General features: G+C 46.0%; 9 protein-coding genes across 9 annotated transcripts; 6 read left to right on the plus strand and 3 right to left on the minus strand.

Annotated features, from left to right (window-relative positions):
- Window positions 1–294: 294 nt before the first annotated feature.
- BHQ10_009377 (uncharacterized protein) lies at window positions 295–1,627 on the minus strand (the record flags this gene model as incomplete). The annotated part of the gene is made up of 3 exons (XM_040882285.1): window positions 295–950; window positions 1,029–1,388; window positions 1,447–1,627. 3 exons carry the CDS (start codon window positions 1,625–1,627, stop codon window positions 295–297), a joined length of 1,197 nt encoding a protein of 398 aa, XP_040737879.1.
- Window positions 1,628–1,834: 207 nt separating this feature from the next.
- On the plus strand, window positions 1,835–3,234 carry BHQ10_009378 (uncharacterized protein; the record flags this gene model as incomplete). The annotated part of the gene is made up of 3 exons (XM_040882286.1): window positions 1,835–1,916; window positions 2,143–3,061; window positions 3,117–3,234. 3 exons carry the CDS (start codon window positions 1,835–1,837, stop codon window positions 3,232–3,234), a joined length of 1,119 nt encoding a protein of 372 aa, XP_040737880.1.
- Window positions 3,235–3,393: 159 nt separating this feature from the next.
- On the minus strand, window positions 3,394–5,723 carry BHQ10_009379 (uncharacterized protein; the record flags this gene model as incomplete). The annotated part of the gene is made up of 14 exons (XM_040882287.1): window positions 3,394–3,593; window positions 3,645–3,711; window positions 3,766–3,801; window positions 3,851–3,883; window positions 3,938–4,244; window positions 4,303–4,397; window positions 4,454–4,549; window positions 4,608–4,726; window positions 4,780–4,806; window positions 4,861–4,903; window positions 4,958–5,325; window positions 5,380–5,444; window positions 5,509–5,604; window positions 5,662–5,723. 14 exons carry the CDS (start codon window positions 5,721–5,723, stop codon window positions 3,394–3,396), a joined length of 1,614 nt encoding a protein of 537 aa, XP_040737881.1.
- Window positions 5,724–6,418: 695 nt separating this feature from the next.
- On the plus strand, window positions 6,419–7,805 carry BHQ10_009380 (uncharacterized protein; the record flags this gene model as incomplete). Its single annotated transcript, XM_040882289.1, has 8 exons — window positions 6,419–6,485; window positions 6,535–6,564; window positions 6,615–6,676; window positions 6,735–6,994; window positions 7,061–7,165; window positions 7,226–7,412; window positions 7,469–7,588; window positions 7,656–7,805. 8 exons carry the CDS (start codon window positions 6,419–6,421, stop codon window positions 7,803–7,805), a joined length of 981 nt encoding a protein of 326 aa, XP_040737882.1.
- Window positions 7,806–8,062: 257 nt separating this feature from the next.
- Window positions 8,063–10,338, plus strand: BHQ10_009381 (uncharacterized protein; the record flags this gene model as incomplete). The annotated part of the gene is made up of 2 exons (XM_040882290.1): window positions 8,063–9,968; window positions 10,025–10,338. 2 exons carry the CDS (start codon window positions 8,063–8,065, stop codon window positions 10,336–10,338), a joined length of 2,220 nt encoding a protein of 739 aa, XP_040737883.1.
- A 135-nt stretch (window positions 10,339–10,473) lies between these two features.
- Window positions 10,474–11,858, minus strand: BHQ10_009382 (uncharacterized protein; the record flags this gene model as incomplete). The annotated part of the gene is made up of 6 exons (XM_040882291.1): window positions 10,474–10,983; window positions 11,036–11,183; window positions 11,239–11,332; window positions 11,390–11,519; window positions 11,576–11,736; window positions 11,789–11,858. 6 exons carry the CDS (start codon window positions 11,856–11,858, stop codon window positions 10,474–10,476), a joined length of 1,113 nt encoding a protein of 370 aa, XP_040737884.1.
- A 768-nt stretch (window positions 11,859–12,626) lies between these two features.
- BHQ10_009383 (uncharacterized protein) lies at window positions 12,627–14,463 on the plus strand (the record flags this gene model as incomplete). Its single annotated transcript, XM_040882292.1, has 6 exons — window positions 12,627–12,863; window positions 12,923–13,095; window positions 13,155–13,502; window positions 13,557–14,003; window positions 14,057–14,125; window positions 14,181–14,463. 6 exons carry the CDS (start codon window positions 12,627–12,629, stop codon window positions 14,461–14,463), a joined length of 1,557 nt encoding a protein of 518 aa, XP_040737885.1.
- A 3,805-nt stretch (window positions 14,464–18,268) lies between these two features.
- Window positions 18,269–20,346, plus strand: BHQ10_009384 (uncharacterized protein; the record flags this gene model as incomplete). The annotated part of the gene is made up of 6 exons (XM_040882293.1): window positions 18,269–18,291; window positions 18,351–18,450; window positions 18,515–18,864; window positions 18,916–19,086; window positions 19,137–19,430; window positions 19,485–20,346. The coding sequence occupies 6 exons, from the start codon at window positions 18,269–18,271 to the stop codon at window positions 20,344–20,346; spliced, it is 1,800 nt and encodes a 599-aa protein (XP_040737886.1).
- Window positions 20,347–21,249: 903 nt separating this feature from the next.
- On the plus strand, window positions 21,250–22,992 carry BHQ10_009385 (uncharacterized protein; the record flags this gene model as incomplete). Its single annotated transcript, XM_040882294.1, has 3 exons — window positions 21,250–21,387; window positions 21,448–21,981; window positions 22,036–22,992. 3 exons carry the CDS (start codon window positions 21,250–21,252, stop codon window positions 22,990–22,992), a joined length of 1,629 nt encoding a protein of 542 aa, XP_040737887.1.
- Window positions 22,993–23,722: the final 730 nt, after the last annotated feature.

Below are 23,722 nucleotides of genomic sequence, written 5' to 3' on the forward strand. Positions count from 1 at the left end.
CTTGTCCACTTGGGGAAAGTGGTGATCCATATTTTTATCCAGGTATGAGCGGTAATTAAAAACCCAAATCCAGAAAGTGTTGTCACTCGGATACTTTGATGTACTGTCATCATCACCTAATGCTACTTTGTATCATTTTATGTGAAGTGACACTTCAAATCTTCTGAATCTATCTTAAAAAGCGTACAGACTAGACAAGAAATGGAGGAGCCTCATGGGATTTTGTGGACAACAACTCTAAAAATACATGGTGAAAAGGTTGCTCGAAAATGGGAGCAGATGGAGTAGGAATGCCTATGGGGCTTGCTCATGAGTGCAATTATACTGCCGAGCTTCGTCGAAAAGTTTTTCTCCGGCTTTGTTTCTGACAGCATCCACCCAAAGGAAGCTTTTTAGGAGCTGTCTACTCTCAGACCAACTGTGGAGGTTCAGCGCGCGGCTTGTTTGGAGCACCTTCTGGTGTAGCCAGGCAAGGTCATGTGAGATATTATGGCCAGGCCCAACAACATATATCACCCAAAGACTCAATTCTAGCGACTGTTGATCGTTGCAGAGATTCAAAAGGTCGATATTCTGTCCGAAATCTCTTATTAAATCGCGATGGATCACCGAGACCAAGTCGGGATATAGAAATGTAGTAGTTGCAAAGATGAGCAATGTCTTTCTCAAAAGCTCATTCCGGTCATGAATATCAAATGAGAGTCGTTCTAGACGATACAGTACCGATAACAACGTCTCTTGGAAAAGAACCGGTGACAATTGTCGTCCAGTCTCGTGTGCAAGGTCCACAGCCGTGGCAAGTTCACGGAGATCAAGCCATACATTCATCAAGCGCTCGTCAATCGTTTGGAACAAAGCATCCAGCTGTGGGGTCATAGCAAGTCTCTTGGACTTGGCGAGGTATGGCTCCCATAAACAATCATTGTAAGAAAAGAAAAGCGGCTTGGATCCTGTCCTCAGCGCAAATCGCAAATCGAATCTGCAGCATTTGACTTGTAGTAGATGTTTCCGAGACAGTGTATGCATACCTCCATGGAGATCGATTAGTTGATATAAACCGTAGAGATGCTTTTCAGCGGCTTCAAATTCATTAAACACTTCTGAGATCATAGCGAGTGCCAGGACAAGAAATATCATGGAGTCAGTGACCAGTATGTCGACGTCCACTAGCTTCCGCCGAAGCATGGCGATACCTCTATTCATCTGTGTGATAGCAGTCGACTCCAATGTCTGACTCGTGATGGTATCAAAATACGCCCGAGCACTAATGCAGATAGTCTGGGCATACTCGGGATCATGGACTAGATCTTCATACCAATGGCGGTCATCTTCGCGAGTATCTATGCAGTTTTCAATGGGATACATCGCCTGTTGCATGATATGGACAACTGTTTATTGCTTTGTATTAGCAATTTCGCCTAACCATGTTGGATGAAGTAGGCGTACACGTAAACGCATCTTGCAGCATGTCCGAATCGATGCGATCGTCAAAACCAACCAGCAACGGCGAAACACTCAATTGAGGACACAACCGAGCCCGTGACACTGCCAAATCATTCTCCCGGTTGAACCAGGACTTTAGCACAGACGGCSGAGCCACATCGCGTTTCCTATTCTTGTCTTTCATGACATGATATCGAATGAATCGTCGACGGCGGCCATCGGGCTTGATGCTATTCTTGTCGGTGGCTACGATAAAAGGGTCGCATGATGACCATGCCAAGGATTGAGCTGTTTTCCCTTTGTGGTTGGTCTGTGGGATTTGATTTTCAGCAGTCATTTGGGTGGTGGCTATGGCTACATGTTGATGTCTTCAACTTGAATCGTTGTTAAAATGAGATCAGATGAAGTCTTCCGAAGGCCCTGGCTGAAGCGGGCCGATGCCAAGAAAGCGATTGCTTTCCAGATTGGGTTTGGTGCGTTTGTATTTGGCCAATAAAACGAGAAAAGCTGCTGCTGGTGACCCATAACGCCAAGAAATTGTTATTTTCCCTTTTCGGAAACTTAGGAAAGATCAATTGTTGAGCGAGGAAGTCAGCCAACGAGTAGTATATATATAAGCTCCACGTACTTACAGAGTTTTATTTGTGCCAAAATAAATTTTGAATTAAACTGTAACGACGTTTAAACTCTTGCTCTCAGCTATGGCGTCTATGTCAATGGGACTAGGCCACGAAGCAGGCGCTAGCCTTATGCGATCCTTCATCAAATCTCAATTTCTCACCAAGACTCAACGAGCGCCGGTAGATACAGATATCACCGGCCAAGTGGCAATCGTCACCGGTGGCAGCTCTGGACTCGGTTACCACGCTGCTCATCATCTCCTTAGCCTAAAATTGTCACGTCTCATCCTCGCCGTTCGATCGATGGAGAAAGGCAACTCTGCTGCCACGCAGCTTCGCGCCAAGTATCCTAATGCAGAAATTGATGTTTGGCAACTCGAAATGACCTCGTACGAATCCATACAAGCATTCTGTCACCAGGTGGAAAAGGATCTTCCACGGCTGGATATCACAATACTCAATGCCGGCATTGTCAAAGGCCACTTCAAAAAGTGTTCCACCGGCCACGAAGAAGCACTGCAAGTCAACTACCTCTCAACATTTCTTTTGGCAATCCTCATGCTTCCCTTATCCAAGATCAAAGCTCCTGCCGGCAAACCGGGTAGGCTTACAATCGTAAGTTCCGGTACAGCACTATGGGCCAAGTTCCCCAACCGGGACAAAAGACCACTGTTACCCTCCTTCGACGATACAAATATCACACCATGGGATGGTGTGGAGCGATACTTTTCATCCAAGATGTTGGGTCACTTGTTCTTCGTCCGATTACTGCCGTATCTGAACCCGGATGAAGTGATAGTGAATCTAGTTGAGCCTGGCATGTGTAAAGATTCGGATCTACATCGCGAAGCTACGGGTCCAGCAGGCGTTTTTCTAAAAGTATACAAGGCTCTTACGGGACGAAAGCCGGAAGATGGTGCTTGGACGTATGTTGATGCTGCTGTGGTCAAGGGGAGGGAGTCCCATGGATGTTTTTGTATGGATTGGAAGATTCATCCGTAAGTTTGCCTGTTTATTTGCGAGGATTTCCTAAAACGTTGACAATATAATCAGGTTCACTCAATTGGTTTATTTGTCTGAGGGTCAGCCCATTATGGATGCCCTCTGGGAGGAGACGATTGCTGAGTTTGAATTTGCGGGCGTGAGAGAAATACTGAAACTGACCAAGTAGTGACATGTCTTGGTGTGCTTTCTAATTGCTATTTTGGTAGACGCAGAATAAGTATTTCATCTTCACTCTTCATTAGATCTTTTCACATGCTAAATATATGCCATATATTCTATCCTCGAAAATTCAACGCATATCAATGCCCCTAGTCTAAAATTCAGATCACTCATATAACCACGTAGCAACCCGGCGTGGATCCTTATCCATCCTTGGCGAATCTTTCTTCAACTGATTTGGTCCTCGCTTTACGTATTGTCCATCACGAAGCTTTCCTTTTAGTTCACCATTGGCCCACATCACTTTTCCGCGAAGGATAGTGTACCTAGGCCAATTGGTGAACTCTTTGCCTTCATAAGGTGTGTCTGTGAACATGAGCTTTCATAATCGATAGGAAAAGGTATTGAAGAACTTACAGTCGACGTTGTGGTGAAGCATAGAGTTGGTGAGATTGAATGGTTTAAATGATTTCTCGGGGTGCCACTGGAAATTCATCTATAAGTAATTGATATCAACACAGGCTTGTAGGGAGCTTACAATAACGATATCGGCATCAGAGCCAGGCTGCAGATTCTACTTGTTAGCATTCACAACCACAAAGTTGATCCATCGGAAGACACACCATTAATGCCCCCTTCTTGGGATATAGTCCATACTAGAGCACACAATTAGACTTATCATATCTTTCAAATCTTTATTCTCAACATACCAGCTTAGCAGGATTCGTAGACGTTAACTCCACAAACTTCTGCGGCGTAATCCGTCCCGTCTGCAGCGCTCCTGTATAAAGCAACGACAATCGAGTTTCTACACCAGGGATGCCGTTGGGTACATGTCGAAATGCACCGTTCTTTCGTAGTAATAAGTCCTGTAGTTCCTCGCCATGGCAGTCGTGGTTCTCGCCTTCCATGCTGGGTGTGTGTTCGAGGACACCAGATGGTTTTCCGTGAGGGTGGTCGTAGCGGAAGGGGCAGTGGTCGGAGGAATAGATGGTGAAGGTGCCGTTTTGAAGTGAACTGTTACGAGACTCGTTAGATGTTTTGTGCAGATATGCTGCTGGTACAAGTCACATACACAAAAAGGTCTTCGTGGTCATTTGTGTCTGGCGGAGGAGGTGGTGAGCATATCATCTTGCTGTTTTCGAAGCACGTAGGTGAATGAAAGCGTTTCTGTAGGAGATTAGCCCAGAATGATCAGCTATTCGTCGTTGATATTGCTGGCTTACAAGGTCATCCCATGTGAGGTTGAAATATTGCGGACACGTTTCTGCATAGACTGGAAGACCCATGGTCTGTGCCCTGCGTACGTTGGCCGCTCCCAGCTAGAATATATTAGACACCATCATAGCTCTATATCTCTTTGGACGAATTAGTTCTTACCGCCGATCCAACATGGACGAATAGAATAGGGTTCTGAATCAGTGTAGCGAGTGAAATGGCTCGGTTGGTGGCTTCGCCTTCTGCTATCGGGGGACGGGAGAGAGCGTGGTAATACGGTGCTAGATGAATTGAGTAATCTGTTATGCTGAGGCAAATGAAGTTAAGTACTCACCAACCATTCCTTTGGCTTCGAGCTTATCTGTAGTGAAAATTTTAGATCTTGCCGTTGAGGTACAACACGACAAGAACTTACCAGTCAGCCAGCCGATCATGTCACCGTTCTCTGCGTGGATCATCTAAGGCATGTCAGCACAACTTTCGAGTAGATAAGAGAAATCTTAATCACTAACCGTCGTAATAGAATGTTTTCTCGCCGCGAACATAACATCCAAAAGCTGCGAATCCGTCAAACGCTGCGTTTCATACGTCAAGAACAGCTTGCAACTGCTAATGCCCCAGTCTTTGATCAAAACTGGTAGCTCATTCTCCAATATATCGGCATCATTGCGAACGATAATAATATGAAATCCATAGTCGACATAACTTCCCGTCGACTCGGCGCGTGCATTGTATGCTTCGACGACTTTGATAAGACTTCGGTCTTCTTCTGCGCGCGTTTGGGTAGCGAAGGTGATTATTGTGGTGGTGCCGCCGGCTACTGCACTTCTSGAGCCGGTGTCGAAGTTGTCGGCGCATTCGCCGCCGAGACCGTGGGGACCTGCAGACAGTTAGACGAGTCGTTCTGTCAAGGGGCATTCTGCCAGTAACCAACCTGTTTTCAAATCTTGGCATAGATGGACGTGAGCATCGACACCACCGGGCATAACATATGCGCCCCTGCAAAACCACAATCATGTCAATGGCTATTCTTAAAGGGTCATGTATCGCAGGAAATGCATACTCGGCATCTATAATTTCGACTCCCTCGAGTTCATCTTGGTCAAATGCATATGCCAGAGCCTTGATCTTCCCATCTTTGATTCCGACACAACACGTGCTGCAGATTTTAGTAGTCAGTCAAACGCTAAGTATATCGCGATGATAGCAGACATACCTAATATCACTGGCCGTCACCACCGTGCCGTTGACAATAACCAGGTCGAATCTAGGTGCCATCTGACGATAATGTATTTTGCTGTCCGTATTCTCGAGTAATCGGTGTTTTTCAGAAAGAAAATGCTGGCAAGTACAAGAGCTCCAGAAACTTTCGACAAAGCTATCATCTTATCGTACCTTGTACCTTCCAGGTACCTAGCTTATCGGGCGCAAAGCCCTAAACGGTTAGATCGTCGCCAGCTTTGGTAGCGACAAAGTGCGGCCAACTTTAATTTGGTCTTTATCGGCCCGCTTTCCGCTTGTTATCAGTGTGTTTCGGCCGGATTCCGATGTTTATCGACGCTGCTGATAACGCGCGCCGATGTGCGCCGGATTTGATGTGTGAGACATGCGCATTAGGTAAAATTGATCAGATATTCGTACTATAGTAGTTTCTGGGAAAAGTCTCGGGATACTACTAGTAGTTGGCCGCGGTAGATTTCCAATTCTAGTAAAATGCGGTAGATTATTTGGAGTCGACTTTAGTGGTCGGTCTAATCTTACTGACACTGGGGCGAGAGTCAACGTTGGTTAGTCGCGCTACCTAGGTATCTTATTCATCTTATCGTAGACAATAATTCATAAAAAGTGTCAAAGACTGTAGGCGAAACTTCCGAATCTACTGCACTTGCATTCCCTCTGTGATTGATCGGTTCATTTGAATTGGCACATATCCAACACCATCGTACGAAATTACTAGCCCCTTCACGATCAACATGCGTCTACTTCCAGCAGGCATTTACACACCATTGCCGTGTTTTTTCCATGATAATGAAGATCTCGGTATGTTGCAACTTGATGGCCTCAAGAGCAGCTGGCTAATATGAAGCAGATCTTGAATCATACGCCAAACATGTTAAGTGTATGTTCAAAATTTCATGTCATGGGTATAATGGTCCTAACACATTGTAGATACCGCCGAAGCAGGAACAATCCCTGTTATTTCAGGGTCCATGGGAGAAGCTGTCCATCTCGTAAGTCTTCCACTCTTCCCACTTTGAATAGTACCGAGTACTAATTCTTCAAATTCAGAGCCACGCGGAACGAAGTCAACTAATTAAAACCGCACGAACTGCCCTTGACGAAATCGAATTGACAGAGACACCCATTGTAGCCGGCATTGGTGCATCGAGTACTCGCGAATCCATCGAGCTCGCAAAAGAGGCAGCCGAGGCAGGCGCTGATTTCGGCATGGTTATACCTCCTGGCTACTACGCGGGAGCACTTCTCTCCAGTCCTGGTGCACTCAAACAATTCTTTATTGATATTGCTACGGCATCGCCTATACCAATGTTCGTCTTTGTCTTTGATGCGATGAATTCTCTTATTTGTAAACGACTGCTAACCGGCGATTATAGAATGATATATAACTTCCCCGCCCTTACGAACGGAATAGATCTCGACAGTGACTTGATCGTGGATGTGGTCAAGGAAGCACCTAATATTTGCGGTGTAAAATTAACGTTAGTTGTATCGACCTCTGCATGTTTATGAAACACAGAAACTGAGGAATTGTTCTGCAGATGCGCCAATGTCGGCAAGCTTACCCGAATCATGGCTGTAATCAACAGCGCCGAATTCCAATCTTCGTACCCTCGCAAATATCCCGAAATACCATTCCGCGCAATTGATGGATTTATTGATTTCCTTTTACCTTCTATTCCTGTCGGATCATCTGGAGCTATCAGTGGACTGCCAAATATTGCACCAGTGAGTACAATTTCTATCGCGGAACTCCTCTCTCTCCTGACAATTTACGTTTGCAGAAAATCTGTGTCAAATTATGGGAGGTGTGTCAAGACCTTCATGATCCTAGCAGATACAAAGAGGCGCAAAAGTTACAGAACCTCATTTCACTGGCGGACGGTATTGCTCTGAGAATCGGAGTAAGTTGATCTTGCATGCTATTAACATCTCACGGGCAGACATGCTGACATGGGTTGATGCCATTAGATCTCCGGTATGAAAAAGCTACTGAACCAACACTTCGGATACGGCGATAAACCACGACGACCACTTCTTCCCATGAGCGACGAGAAGGCCAAGGAATTTTTTGCATCACCGTATTTGAAGGATTTACTTGACGCCGAAGCCACGCTGTGATTTGTCTTTCTTTCTAGCCGATCATCTTTCATGACCAAATAGTATCCTTCCTGTAGTTCAATGTTGACTTTTCATCAATTAAACAGAAGTATGTGTCACGTATTACTTTCTAGTTAAAAGAAGTCGGGGATGCTCCGATGCGCGCCGCAGAAGTGGGGCGGCCATATCTTATCTCGTTTGATATGGATCTCTTCCTTTCTATCTTGAACTTACACTAACACGCTTTCCTCGCGTTTACTTCCCAGACGTATCGACAAATGTCCGACTCTCAGCAAAAAGGCAGAATCTACAAGTCACGCAAATCCAGGCCATGCGATGCCTGCCGACGCCGAAAGGTGACCTGTGATATGCCCAATGGCCCACCATGCAAGCGATGTGTACACATGAACAAAGCATGCACATTCGAAGAGCCACCAAGCCAGCGAAAAAGACGCACCGTACCGAAACTGGACGATATCGACTCATCAATCCTTTCTTTACTCCATGGTACCGAGAATGATATTTGGCGCGGATTCGCAGCCAATGCTATGTCGCCATTGCAATTGTACAACGATGGGATGTTCCTTGGTTCTCCCGGTTCAAGGAGCGACGACAACGTGTCGCCAAGGGGTTTGCAAATGCCATATTTAGGAGAAGGTTTTGCGCATCTACCGGGTCCGTCGGATTTCAAGAATAATCAGTCCCCTCCAGATGCAAGTCAAAGAATGTCTCCCGCACATCGGACTCCTACAAATGGGCCAGCCTACGATACTTCCTTTGGTCGATCACATCATAACCGTGAGACCTCGTTGGAATTCGTTCCGGATGCATTCACATTTTATATCGGTCCCACTGGCGTGTCTGATGTCCATTTACTCGACTCACAACCGTACGATGATAAGAACGTGTCCAGACTCAATGTCAAAGGTTTGAGATACCGACTCTTGAACCCCAGTTCGCGGGGTGAAAGAGATACATCTACAATATTCGGCATTACAGACAGATCATTATTAGATAAAGCTGAGCCCAAAGTGGACTATCAGACAACCGAGTCGGCTTGGTCGGATTTATGGCAAGCCCTCGACCCGACCGCAGCTTGGCACTTGATCGCCCTGTATAGTCGCTTTGTTGACCCCTACTTTCCTATTGTCTCCCAGGAACAGATACCTGATAATCCGGATACTCTCAGCAATATGCCATTGGGCTTGTTGACAGCAATGTGCGCAACCGCGCTTCCATTCATCATGTACGACGAAGCATTATACACTCTCTTGCTACGGCCACCTTCGATTCAAGAACTCTATCGACTTGCCTGGCTTGGTGTCACATCAGAACTACACGCACCGACATTGACCACATTGCAAGCTTGCCTTATTCTTTTGCAACGACTTCCAACAAACTTATACCTTTCAGATACTGCATTTACATGGTCACTTATGTCAATCGCAGTTTCAATAGCTCAAACAATCGGATTGCACAGAGATCCGTCTGCATGGCTTTCAGTACCATCATGGGAAAGACAACTCCGCCGACGGCTGTGGTGGGCACTGTGGACAATGGAAAAATGGATTGCTCTGGCGCGTGGCATGCCCAGCCACCTGCACGAAGATGACTCGGATGTTGCTATGATGACTATGGACGATATCAACGACACACTTTCGGAACCATGCGAGAACCACGCCCATCTCCCTCACTTGGTGAGCTTGACTGGTATACTATCTGATATTTGCCGTACTTACTACACTGTACGCAGCAGTAGTGTCACATCCAGCGATTTGCAGCATTCTCTCGATGCAGCCAGACCACTTCGAGCACGCTTAAAAGCATGGCACGATAATCTGCCCGATACGCTAATATTTCGAGACGGCCGAGGTCCCAAAGACTCAGCAGGATATAGAGACAAACCGGAATCACATCATACGTATTACCAGCAGCGAGAACATCTAGATGGCAATGGGAGTCTACATCTTTCGTATATCGTTGCTCACATGACTCTTTTCCGAGCATTGTTGAGACCCTTGAATAAGTGGCCGTCTATTCTTGCTCGGTCTCCACCTGATCAGGCAAATGCGATCAACGAAGGGGCACGAGCGGTTGTTCGAGGGGCGTTGCTTTGTGTGAAGGAGTTTGTTGAATTCATGGAAGCCTTGACAGAGACACAATGGAATGCATTCTGGCACAGTTGTACGTTCATGATAATCATCACGATTTGGATTATAGCTTGTCTGACCATATCATAGGGAGCCGACCGAACTTTGCGATAGCCGGCTCGTTTATGGTACATGTTCTACATACTACTGCACCCCACGATGCTACAAGACACCAAGAAACGGACGCAGCTGGGCTGCCTACCAGTTACATCACCTTTGAAGAGGAGTACGAAGATCTCAAAATGTGGATTCGTCGATGGCGATGGGCGAATCGCGTCTCTGTAAATGGTGCTGCTGGCGTTAAGGGTCTCACTAATCTTGGTCTCATGAAAGCCGAGACGTTGATGGAGAAGATGGAGTCGAGCCATTTTACTACAAACTCACAGAGTGGAAAGTCTACTTAGTTTATACCTAGTGATTCACTGACGATATCCTTTATGTAGATATGGACATTAATATAACCTCAGTAATTGACCAATAGGCTAAAGAACAACGTAAATGCAAGAAACTAACAAACGCAACCATGCAAATTATCCCATCTAACACAGATTCAAAATAACTCTTTCCTCTTCCTGAGCACACTGACCATCATCCTCCTCAATTTTAGAAGGAATAGGCACATTAGCCAAAGGAGTCAATCTAAACGCATGTCGTCTATTCCCAGGCTGATAATCCAGCGTCTGGGAGTGCTGCGTAATCCGCTGATCCCACACAACCACAGTACCAGGTTCGTAGCGCACACGACAGCAAAAATCTTGACCGCGGTTGACGTGATCGAACAGGAACCTCAGAAGATATTCAGACTCTTCGTCGTCCCACCCGATGATGCGTTCGGTGTATGAGGAGTTGACAAAAAGTGCTTTCTTGCCGGTTACGGGGTGGACTGTGACGACCGGATGGATGGCGCTGTTGATGGGACGGCGGAGGACGGCGCCGTTGCCGTTGTCGCGGAGTTCGCGGGAAACGGGGCCAGCAGTAGTATGAAGGGCTTGGAGACCTTCGAGGCGTTTACGGAAGGATGGGGAGAGTCGTTCGAATGCGCGTGTCATCTACTTTGGTCAGTGATTGCGTGGATGAAGTACATGTTGGGCGTAAACTCACGCTAGAAATAAGGGTATCTCCACCGGCACCGGGAGGTGACTCGAGCATACAGAAGAAAGTCATGCCAGGGGGCTGAACCTCTGGGGACTGGTCGACGTGGAACTGGATAGGGCTCTTTCTGGCCCAACCTTTACGTATACGGAGGTCCCTACAAACTGGTTAGCCTAGGCCCAAATAGTGATGAGTGACAAGGCTGGACATACTCCTTTGAGTCATATACAATGACAAACTCCTCGGTCTCTGAAGAGTGAACCGCGGCCTTGGGGTGAGGCATCCATCCGTGCTTGTGAAGAGGTCCTATCAGACTATGTGAGCCATGTCACTTCCGAGTGACGTCTGTAAAGGAATTTTTACCAAAGTGACGAGCAATCTCCTTTTGCTTCGCGAAGCCAATATTTCCAAAGTCTTGGTCACGGAAAACCAAGCAGCCGCGCTCAGCGCACATCAAGGCCATTTCATCGAGTCCTTCGGTAGTAAGTTCAGACTGTTCATGTCAGTAGTCCATACAAAATTGCTACTTGGAAGGTAGTTTTGACTTACAATCTGAACACCCTGGATCTCTGTACCACAATGAGGACTCAACTCAAACACCTTGGTAGCATTCTTGAGAAGGTTGGGCTTGTTGGGGTCGGCACGGTGACCGGGATCCTCATGTTCAAAGCGGCCGACAGGCACGATCTTCTCAAGAGGATCATAGTGTGCTGTTACAAAAAGTGAGTACACATTCCATCAACTGAAAAAAACATGCCATACGTAGATAGTCAGGGTAAAGAGGCTGCCTCTCCTTGGCCTCTGTAGGTGCGGTGACGTCTTTGGCAATCATTGTAACCAAATTCGTATAAAGATAATATGAACAAGTGAAGTCAAAATAAAGTTCAGCTTTAAGATAGAATCAGGCTTGAATTGTTTGGATGGAACAGATAACTAAGTTGGATCAGGATCGCATCGTTATAAGTATCCAGTTCTCACGCGACCCCAACGCGGCTGAACCCTTGGCCACACCCAGGTCCATAACGCCCCCTCCATCATGATGTCCACGGCCAACAGAAACCACTGCAAGAGCGGGCATTGTGATCCCCCGCACTGCGACCTCATGTCGGAGTGGATGGTGATAATGGACGAACATCTACAGGAATAGAGTTGGCCGCGGTGGAGAGCTCTAGAATTGGCCGCTCCCACGTTGCCGGCGCGGCCAACTTTTCGCGGCCAGATCTAACCGAATGCGTCCGGAGACTTTTGACACGTAAATTGGTCGTTTTACGCTGTTCGCTCCGGTCTTGTCCCAAGTGACTTCGGTGAGTTGTTATCAATTATGGGTCGCTGACCTTGGGTAAACCTGTGATTGGCTACGATGCATCTTTTTCTGGATGTAGACTTTGGAGATAGGTTGAGGCGATAGCGATAGGTAGATAAAGTTTGAAGATTAGGACTTTTTGGGGTAGGTGTTTATGCAGTGAGAAACTATGTATATAGTTCATGCATCCATCTAGAGCGGATATTCAGTTCTCGGACTGAGTAAATTATCATCTAAGAATTTTGGTCTTTGTGGAAGGCGTGTTTCATCGTTCGTCTTCAATTGACAACACTCGACATGGCCGCAGAAGACTCTATCGCTCCCAACCGGGATCAAGAAGTCATCACCGATGAGCCCAAGGGCACTATCCTCACCGCTGAGTCTGCTGTCAAGGCAGTGAAGGCTGGCGACAGAGATGTCGACATCGCAGCCCAGATTATTGCCGACTATACAGAGGAGAATGGCGATAGAACCTGGACGTCTCAGGAGGAGAAGAAATTGATGCGCAAGGTTGATTGGTGGTTGATTCCGATTGTATGTTTTTTAGTACCGGACAGACTCATATTGTACATGAGGTTAATATTTGATTCTAGTTGTTCGTCTGTGCCACTCTTAGTGGTTTGGACAAGACTGCTATCTCAGCAGCTGCTATCTACAACATCAAATCGGATTTGCACTTGACTGGCCAGCAATATTCATGGGTTGGATCGGCACCTTTCTTCGGAGGATTAGCATTCATGGGACCCTCTGCATACTGTCTTCAAAGGTACAGCATTACCCATCCATATTTCTTACAGTACGAACGAATAGCTAATTCTGGCACAGAGTTCCCGCTGTCAAGTTCTTCGCTCTCAATGTCTTCTTCTGGGGAGTTCTCGAAATGTGTATGGCAGCATGCACCAACTTCGCAGGCCTTTTCGTGTGCCGTTTCTTCCTCGGTGGCTGTGAAGCGCTACTCATCCCGGCTGTGACTTTAGTTGTGTCTATGTGGTACCGACCCGAAGAACAGCCGGCTCGCAATAGTATCATTCTGAACGTCATTGCTCCCATCCTCAATGGTTTTATTGCTTGGTTGGTGAGCTACTACCACGGTCCCTTTGAGTCGTGGAAGATTATATTCCTCGTTCTCGGTGCCTTTACAACTCTATGGGCTTTCGTAGTGTTATTCTTCCTGTGAGATGACACCTTTACTGTATCCTCTATTCACATCTACTAACACGCAACTAGTCCTGACAACCCCCTTGAGACTCGCTACCTCACTTCTCGCGAGAAGTACATCATCATCCAACGCAAAGCATCAGACAATACCGGAGTTGAATCCAAGACCATGAAACCTAACCAAATCTGGGAAGCAGTCTTCGATCCCAAGACCTGGCTTATCTGGTTCGCCATCGTGGCCTTGCAGGTCCCCAACGGTGGCCTCACCACATTCAATACATTGATCATCTCTGGTCTCGGTTTCGACTCGCTTCAGACCTCGTTGCTTGCCATGCCGCCTGGTGCTATGAGTACTCTTTCCGGTATTGGGTTGAGTTATTTGGCTGCGAGGACCAGAAAGTACAGAACCATTTTGGTTGCTGGCAGTATTCTCTTGCCTTTGCTTGGGGCTGTGCTCTGCTATGCTCTTCCTCGAACCAACTTGGCTGGTCAGCTTGTCGGATTATACATTCTATAGTACGTTTGAGTTCTTCTAATTGATTTGAAAACTATACTAATAACATGAACAGCACCTACTGGGCACCTTATGTCACTCTTGTGTCCGTCTACCAAGCCAACATTGCCGGTCATACCAAGAAGTAAGCCTCCCTCACATTGATTTCCATTTGACGCCAATCTCTAACATTCAAACAGAGTCGGTCTCTATGCCTGGTACTACGTCGCCTGGGCCGTCGGAAACATCATCGGCCCTCAGACCTTCCGCGCAAACCAAGCGCCAGCCTACACCGGAGGCACAATTGCTATGATTGTCTGCTACGTCGTCGCAATCGTTCTGATTTTGACGTATGGATTTATTTGCCATCGCGAGAACAAGCAGCGCCAAGCTGACATTCAGAATGGTGTTGTTACTGCTGATGGCCAGGACTGGTTGGATTTGACGGATAAAGAGAACCGGGCGTTCAAGTACACTACTTAGGGAGCATATTAAATATGGGTATTGTTCTAAAGGAATGTTTTTTTTTGGTTTTAATAGCGGGCTATGTTAGCTGTAATCTTTTGTATTGTGTATTGTTATCCACAATTCAAATGTCAGTCTTATATCTAATTGTCCCCTACTCAAGAGACTCAAGCACGATGTCGCATAGGACCACCAATGTTGTGCAAAAATAGCACTCAAATCGCTGCCAAGCCATGTACGAGATAGCCGCGATACTGAAATCATATGTTCTAGCCAACGACTGCAATTTCGGAATCATGATCTTGTGTGGTAAAAACCAACAGCCTACCCTGTATGTTAATGTACTATGGTTTATGAATACAAAACTTAGGTTGGCAGTTTTTTAGTCGCGCGGCCACCTGGCTTGTAACTAATTCCTACATTCTCTTCCAATACCTGGTAACACAGGTCTGGTCAATGAAAATTCATGAATCGATCGGTTCATTTTATTCTCTACTGAAAAGGGGCGCAAAAACATGCTTGAAGGGCTACCTAGAGAGATTCTGATACTTATCAGCGACTTCCTCGATCAAATACAACCCAACAGTGTAATCGATCCAGCATGTGTGAACAACCAACTCCCTGTCTATTTGCATGCCTTTACTGCAGGTTCGTACCCTGCAGTTCTACGTTTATGACGATGGAGAGCAGCTAGCCGAAGACATACTGCGTTATTCCCAAATGCTACAGCGCCTGGATGGTTTCCGAGCTGTCCGTCGTTTGATAATAATCACCAGCGACGATAAAAAGATTATCAGAGAACAGATGCATCAGCACAGATCCGAACAGCAATGGCAGCGACCGAAAATATCTCCTCTTGACTATAGAGGTCATGAGTATGATGTCCTACGAAAGCATGCCGAGAAGCCCGGCGGCCCAATCAGGGATAAAGACACGGCACATCAGAAAAACTGTCTTTGGATGCCATTGGCAGACTTTATTCTACGGTTACCTCTTCTGGATTCTATTTTCTATTCAAGCTATTATCAAATCCCTCCCTGCATTCTGGATAGCATTCTCCGAAGTCGATCACTATGCAGGCTATATATTACTCGATTTGCGTTGTGGAGTCTGGGACCACGAGGGATAACAGATCCTTACGAACTAGAAGTAATAACTTCACCGTTTTTACATGGTATCGGAACAGCTTCCACAGGCACCTATGGGTATAGACTTGCAGATCACCCACTCCGGGAGCATATTTATCTTGATCAAGCTCTTAGACTTATTGTCTCAGGCCTAATACCTCAATTGAAGAAAATGGTTATGATACAACTTGAGCGCTCCAACCCGCCCATAGCAAGGAATAACAACCCGCCCTTTTCGATGGAACTTGCGCCACAAGCAGACCGTCAACCTGATGGGCTCTTGGAAAACCTTGAGATACGAGATAACACTCATCCTGGCTGTATTCTTGGAAGAGAGAATATAGAGGTTTGGAAGCAAGATGCAGACCTCTCTCTTCTCAAACCCCTGAAAATTGGGCCTAAGTCAACGTTGGAAGCCATCGAGTACATGACAAATACCTCATCGAACTGAGGGCGAAGGAGTAAGGACAAATGTGGACGGATGTCTCCTCAGACTGGAAAACATTCGATGGATTTTGTGGGTGATGGCTGAACGGTCCAAACTCGTGTCTTTATTAAGTATTGTTTGAATTTTTGTTTTTTGGACGTTGCCAGTCGACCTACATGGAGGTCATAGAGCTGTTACATAGTGCATCTCAAATCATATTTATTGTCGGAGTGTATGTGCCGTTCATTATTTCTTCTTCTACCTCGATAAGGACGCTGCAAAGGAAATATTGGGCGTGTCTATAGTAGCACTAGAAATGTCAATTCTGAAGGACCCCGTAGAGGTGTATTTTAATCATAATCCGAGATGTCAGAATAAGGTTCACTTCCACGCGAGATTGAGTTCAAGTATGACGTAGTGATGTACAAGATTGACCTTAGCGTTGATGCAAGAGATTCTTCAGGAGTTCTATATGGCTATGGTAAGTTTCCTCGGACAAGCGTTGGCATATCAAAGACGAATGAAAGGAGACACTGCTGGGTTTAATCGCATGACAGATGTCCAGACTTGAAAATTTTTCTACACTAGTTTGGATGTATCCTTACCATGCGCGTGCATAAAACTTTCATCCAAAATTTCCTCGAATCAGTCGCTACGTCAAGTATCAACTTTAGATGCGGCTGAAATGCCACGTCTCCTTACCATAAGCGGGTTCACGAAATCTGATCCTCTTCAGCTTGTTGAGGAGGAGTCGCCTTATTATCAAGCTGATCGATTCTATTCCGTTTATCTGGGTCATCTTTCAAGACCGCTACCAAGTACTCATATTTAACGTGACAGATCCCATGTATATGTCGCACTAATGGTGTATGTCCATAACTCATTGATCCATCGTGAACTACTATTTTAACGCCATATTGCTAACCAAGTCTCTCACGGTGTATATAAAGGGCGTGGTAACATTTGGAAACTGCTGAACTTCTTCGTTGTTGTCGGTTCACATGGCAAGTATAGCATCCTTACTCTCAAAGCAGTCTAGAAGAGTCTTTGTGATATGAATCAGTATTTCGGTTAGATAAATTAAATCAGGATTTTGTAAGAGGTGCTCTTATTAAGCTTAGCATGCTCTCGGCTTTTTTTATTCTTATGTGGGAGTTTATTATACTATTAGTGTCAACTGGTCTTGTAAGCCCTCCTTCATCTTTTAGTTTGTTTCACTGGGTAGTTATTTAATTATAAATATCTATTTCAGTAATATGCTTCTAGATTTATAAGATGGAAGCCTGCTGAGACGCCTTGCGTAAAAGGACTTCACATCTCCGGTACCCTGCAGAAAAGATTCATCTTCTCTGACCACCTATCTCGCTTGGGACCGGCTCCTCCTGAGTCCGTCGCAAGAAATTCGAAAAGACGGGCTGGCTTTTGGGACGATCAAGGTGCATTTTTTTACAAAACCAGAGGTAATTTATTAATTTAAATGTCGATTGCTAAAGTCGCGCAGGACACTACCCACGCCTTGCGCTATATGATATGCTAGAACATTACAAACCTTGGAAACGCGACTGGCAGTCGGACTTTCTACAGTTCATCTGGACGGCACTAGATTAAGACACCTGAGAGAAGAGCAACCGCCAAGACCGCTGGCTGACCGGAAAAAGCGGTTAGACTCAAAGACAATTGTTGGGTGAAGAAGGGTCTTGGGCTGAAAAGGGAACAACACTGCTGCGTCGATATGAGATGAACACGAACTGATCGATAAGACTTAAAATAATGTAATGTCATGACGGGTAACAAGTACAATACATACGGTATGATGCACGTCTGCCGTACGGATACATTCCACTAGTAAGTTCGATGGAAACTCTATCGAGCTCGGGAGTGACGTCATGACACAGCCGAGCTTCTGATTGGGCGAGATTGGGATCGCACCAAGTTCCGCGGATACCGGATCGGGACCCAGTGGAGACGCAGTGCATGCATCTAGGTCTTAGCGTTGTTGCTGTCGTTGCTGTCCTTGATAATTTTGGTTGATGCATTGTTGACGCGTTGCACGAATATTTATCTCTTCAGGCCGGACTGTACTTCTGTCCCGAGTCGGAGTTTGTACTTTGAGTAGCCAGCATGACTTGCGCGTGGGGGCAGTTCTAGGAATTTTGATTGTACATTGTTTAATTGATCGCAAAAACTTCTCGGTATCTGTGTCTTCATGACAAAATTGTCAATTGACACCTGACGGAAGCGAATAATAAACCTCGAGCAACCAGAGATCATGGGCTACGATTATGCCCTCGTGTATGTGAAACTGTCACAATTGGAGCAAATGTTGTGCGATTAACTGATGAGATTGCTAGTCATTTGACATGGACGATTCCTCCAGCGGTGCTGATGACAGCATTTTACTGGCCATTTTTTACGCAGTATGACTACTACAAGATCGGATTCCTTGTTACTGTAAGTCCTCGCGCTTTCATGTTCACAGCTGTAGAAACACTTACAAATGTTCTTGCGTCCAAAGGTTGCTATGATCTCTGCGACACCATGGGACTCGTACTTGATCCGCAATAGTATCTGGACATACCCCGAAGACGCAATCGTTGGGCCGACCGTATTCAAGATACCCATGGAAGAAATATTTTTCTTCTTTATTCAGACATATAATACATCCCTTATCTATTCTATATTGACCAAGCGACTCGTGTTGCCATGCTATCTTCGCACGAGTGCAACAAAAATATCCGAAGCTGTGGGAACGATCATTATTTCATGTGGTGTGATTTATGGAATTGCAGGTTTCTGGGCTGGGGGAAAGCATACATACATGTCCTTGATTCTGGGCTGGCTATGCCCATTGATGCTTATACCATGGTAGGTGTCGCGATTTATTTTACCGATCACAAACTGAGCAACCTATTTTAGGATTCTTTCAGCGCGCTTTATTGTCGCCTTACCGCGAAAAGAAATAATTACAGCTGTATTGCTACCGACTATATATTTATGGATAGTGGATGGGATTGCACTGCAGCGTGGAACATGGGTCATTGAAAGTGGCACGAAGCTGAATCTCGCATTAGGCGCATTGGACATAGAGTCAGTATCATCCGAGCAGCCTGGGATTGCAGAAACTAACTTTGCGCAAGGGAGGCGATGTTCTTTCTCTGTACCAACCTTATGATTGTCATAGCTTTGGGAGCTGTTGACCACGGCATCGCGATCGCCGAATACCAGATCGCCGCAACGCCCCGAAGTAAAAGAGACTTTCCATCGTTCTCCGAGCTGTTTATAATATACTTGAGGGAAAGGAATGGCCCTTTTGATCAGGATTTTTTGCGATGTGTATCCGACGCTGTGCGGACCGTTGCGCAGAAAAGTCAGACGATGTATACAGGCAGCGCCATGTTTCGCGGCCAGCTGCGCATTGATCTTATATTGCTGTGCGTAATAATTCGACCACATATTGTAGGACTGTATTGACCGTTATTGATTAGATACTCGTTTTGTCGGGTTATGGACGACCTCGTCGACGATGCACCAGATGCTCAGACGTCACGCCGCGCCATCCGACAATGCCGTATCGCATTGCACCGACAGTTCACCTTGACATTCCCCGACAATAATCCACGTCTTCCGCCGACCAAGAAGGGAACCGCCAAATCAGAGGCGGAGGCCATCAAAAGCATTCCCCCGGTCCTTGTCACTTCAACTGGACTCCTCCCTGTTTCGCGCTTGACTATCGATCCTCTCCTCGATCTACTTGATGGCTTCGAATCCGATCTCGCATTTACAAACGACAACGCTACATCCCCCATTAAAACAGAATCTGATTTGGAGCTTTACGCCTATCGCGTTGCCGGCACTGTTGCCACGTCCGTCCTCCAACTGATCATAAGCCACTACCAACCCCAAATGTCTCACCAAGACACCGATCGCATCATAAAAGCAGGCTCAATTATGGGCGAGGCGTTGCAGTACGTCAACATTGCACGCGACATCGAAGAGGACGCTTCCATCGGCCGAGTCTACATTCCGGGTATCTGGCTAAAAGACGAAGGATTAACGCACGCCGATATTCTTGCTGATCCGCAGGGAAAATCTATTGAGAATCTCAGAGAGAGAATGCTGCGCAAAGCCGACGGGTGTTATCGAGCGAGTTTCGATGCGATGAATGAGCTTCCGTCGGATATACAGGGCCCACTGAAAACTGTGGTCAATTGTTATATGCTCATTGGCCAGGTTTTGCGGGAAAATAGAGCCCAGGGCAAGATTGTTCATGGTCGCTTGAAGGTCCCGATATCACGGCGCCTTCGCGTCGCGTGGTCATCCATGATGGAAATAGATGCGAGACAGTAGAGTTGCGCACAACGATGTACAAAGCGCAAGATAGCATTGTTTTTAGACTATACACTTTCCACTTTTTAGTTCCTTCATAATATGCATTCCAATTTAAAACACTAGCCACCCAATGCTATCTCCTAGAAATGCAAATATCCTTGAAATAACCTTGTGCATGATATGCAATGTATGACATTCGGAGTTTTTAGAATTAGTGGGTACAAACTCCGGATCGTGTTGATATTTGCGGGCGGCTGGACGGAATTATACCCTAACCAGAACATTCATTACTTGGGCAAATTCAGTTATGTATTTTACACCTGGCTGGAGCGTGCTCTTCTGTAATTTTGAATTGATCGGCAATCACATGAATAGGCCTAAAAGTAGGCTGGTATGGCACTGTACTGGTAACCATCTTTCAATACTATACCGATCGCAGTACCGTCACCATACGGATCCCCATTAGCCCTAAACCCCGATTGCGGTTCGTGTTTTCAACGGCCGCAGCAACTCACCCGGATCGACGACCAACTTTTTGAACTCAACCCTGGAACGGAGCTGCTTCTAGATCGCCATATTGTATGCTTCACGTATCGATCGTAGCAGCTCTCTGCCTAAATTCCTCTTAGCATGTTTGAGCTATTATTTGAACGAGGCTGGGTTTGTGGCTGTCGCGTTATTATTGACTTATGCAGAGACTATTAATTCTGGCTTCGTACAGCTTTTAAGGCCCTGTCAGCTAGTTAATTGTTGCCTAGGTTCGTTATTTAAGCTAATATTATATGTTGGTATTCTGCGCGATTGCGAGCACTTCACCTTCAGCAACACATCAAGAAGAAGTCTGGGTAGAATGTCTGCCAAATCAGTTATCATCGTGGGTAAGAGGATCCAGTTTATGATCTTTTTGACTCGAATACTTACATGCTTTCAATTGCAGGCGCCGGCGCCGGAGGCATAGCTACCGCAACAAAACTAGCAAAGGCAGGGTTTGACGTGACGGTCGTAGAACAACATGACTTTGTTGGAGGGCGATGCTCCCTGATTCGCCATGACGGCTATGTAAGTCCATTGTTCAAATTCTTTTCAGTAGGAATCCCCCGTTAAACATAAATATGACAGAGATTCGACCAAGGCCCATCCCTATTCTTAATGCCAGAGCTATTCGAAGAAGCCTTTGAAGATATCGGTACATCAATGAGCGCCGAAGGCGTTCAATTATTAAAATGCGAACCAAATTACCGCGTCTGGTTCCCAGACAACGACTGTTTCGAGCTCTCCACCGACATAGTCAAAATGAAACATCAAATTGAAGCCCATGAAGGCAAAGACGGCTTTCACCGATTCCTAGCATTCATGCAAGAATCCGGCAAGCATTATGAATTATCTGTAAAACACGTCTTGCGGAAAAATTTCTCGTCGTATGTGAGTATCCTGAGACCGGATTTCTTTGCGACAATCTTCGATATGCATCCGTTTGAGAGTATTTATGGCCGGATTACGCGGTATTTCAAATCGGATAAGATGAGGAGAGTGTTTACGTTTGCGAGCATGTACCTCGGCATGAACCCGTACGAAGCTCCGGCGACGTATTCCTTGCTGCAATACACGGAGATCGCACATGGTATTGCATACCCGGTTGGCGGGTTTCAAACGGTGAGTCAAATCTTTGATGCCTGTGAAGTTGCTTGCGCCTAATATTTGCCATAGGTTCTGCAAGCTTTAGCCGACGTCGGTAAGCGAATGGGAGTAAAATATCTCTTTAATTCGCCCGTCAATTCAGTCATCCTCTCCAAAGATCAAAAAACCGTTGAAGGCGTAAAGCTTGAAAACGGCAAAGAGCTACGAGCAGACCTCGTTGTCATGAACGCCGATTTAGTTTATGCATACAACAACCTTCTCCCCCCGTCAAAATATGCGCGCTCACTCAAAACTCGCGCTGCATCATGTAGCAGCATATCCTTTTTCTGGTCTTTCGACACTGTCATTGACGAATTGGACGTACACAACATCTTCCTAGCGGACCAATACTCGGAAAGCTTTGATGCAATCTTCAAAAAGCATTCTCTACCCGAGGATCCATCCTTTTACATCAATGTGCCTAGTCGCATAGACAAAACAGCTGCTCCGGCAGGAAAGGACGCTGTGGTGGTTCTAGTGCCGATTGGCCACTTACTCGAAAACCAATCTGACGTCAAGGATTGGGACGCGCTTGTTGCTAATACGCGGAACTTGATCTTTGACACAATCGAGACTCGTACGGGTGCTCGAAACCTGCGACAGAGATTACTGCATGAAGATGTTAACACTCCTGTCACCTGGCGGGAGAAGTTCAATCTTGATCGAGGCGCTATCCTGGGTCTATCTCATTCTTTCTTCAATGTCTTGTGTTGGCGACCCAAGACCAAACACGACGATATCAAGGGTCTCTATTTCGTCGGCGCGAGCACCCATCCGGGAACTGGTGTGCCGGTATGCTTGGCCGGAGGAAAGATTGTGAGCGAGCAGATCATCAATGACTGGATGCCAGAGAGGAGGACGAGAACGGTATTGTCAACGCAGTTATTGGGGCCGTTAGTGTTGCTCATCTCGCTTTTGTTGGTGTGGTATAACTTGGGGCAGTCTGGAAGTCATTGGCAACGCCGATTCGCGGTGGCGTCTGCTTGAGATTAATATAGATAATATGCACCTGGTTTACCGGCGTTTTGATACTAGACTTTTTGTTTTCATTATTATTGAGTCATAGCCAGCATGTGTTATTGCTTCTTATTAGCAAGCTGTGCTTGATATTCAATCAGTATAAGGAAAATCGACATTCAATACCTACCTACGACCCACTCCAGCCCTGTTATATATCAATCGAATCTGAGAGATTCTCCTGCGTTATAAAACTGTATACGATTTGTTGCTGTGATACCGGGTCCTAGACGAGTTTGCGGCATAATCTAGGGTCGCTGGCAAATATCCCTGCATGTAATAATTTCGTCGAAGCTGAATAGGACGAGGCCGCTCGGTTTCTTTAGGAGCACATTCATAATTGTGATCGGCGTATTCTATCGTCACGCAAAATAGCACCATTGTGATTGTGGACAGATCTGTCGCCTTGTGGGAGACAACCCTCGGTGCCTTTGCCGTTCCTCCATCGTCTCTCGGACTTCCCAGATCGGCCATCAACCAATTCACTCCAGATTTACCTGGCCATTGCTAAGGTAGAAACTTTAGACCCTGCTCTGCCAGGATACCGACATGTTTCCGAACTGTAAAATTAGTCTTCTTCTCGGCGTAGACGGATAACATTATAGAATGGTTCACGTAGACAATTGTTTCGGTGAAATAAGCTTCATACAGATGTGGAGAAACAGTCACTGGAAGATTGAATGACCTCGTCAGGATAGGG

The sequence above is a fragment of the Talaromyces amestolkiae genome (assembly GCF_001896365.1).
Source record: "Talaromyces amestolkiae strain CIB chromosome Unknown scaffold24.1, whole genome shotgun sequence".
NCBI classification, from domain to species: domain Eukaryota; kingdom Fungi; phylum Ascomycota; class Eurotiomycetes; order Eurotiales; family Trichocomaceae; genus Talaromyces; species Talaromyces amestolkiae.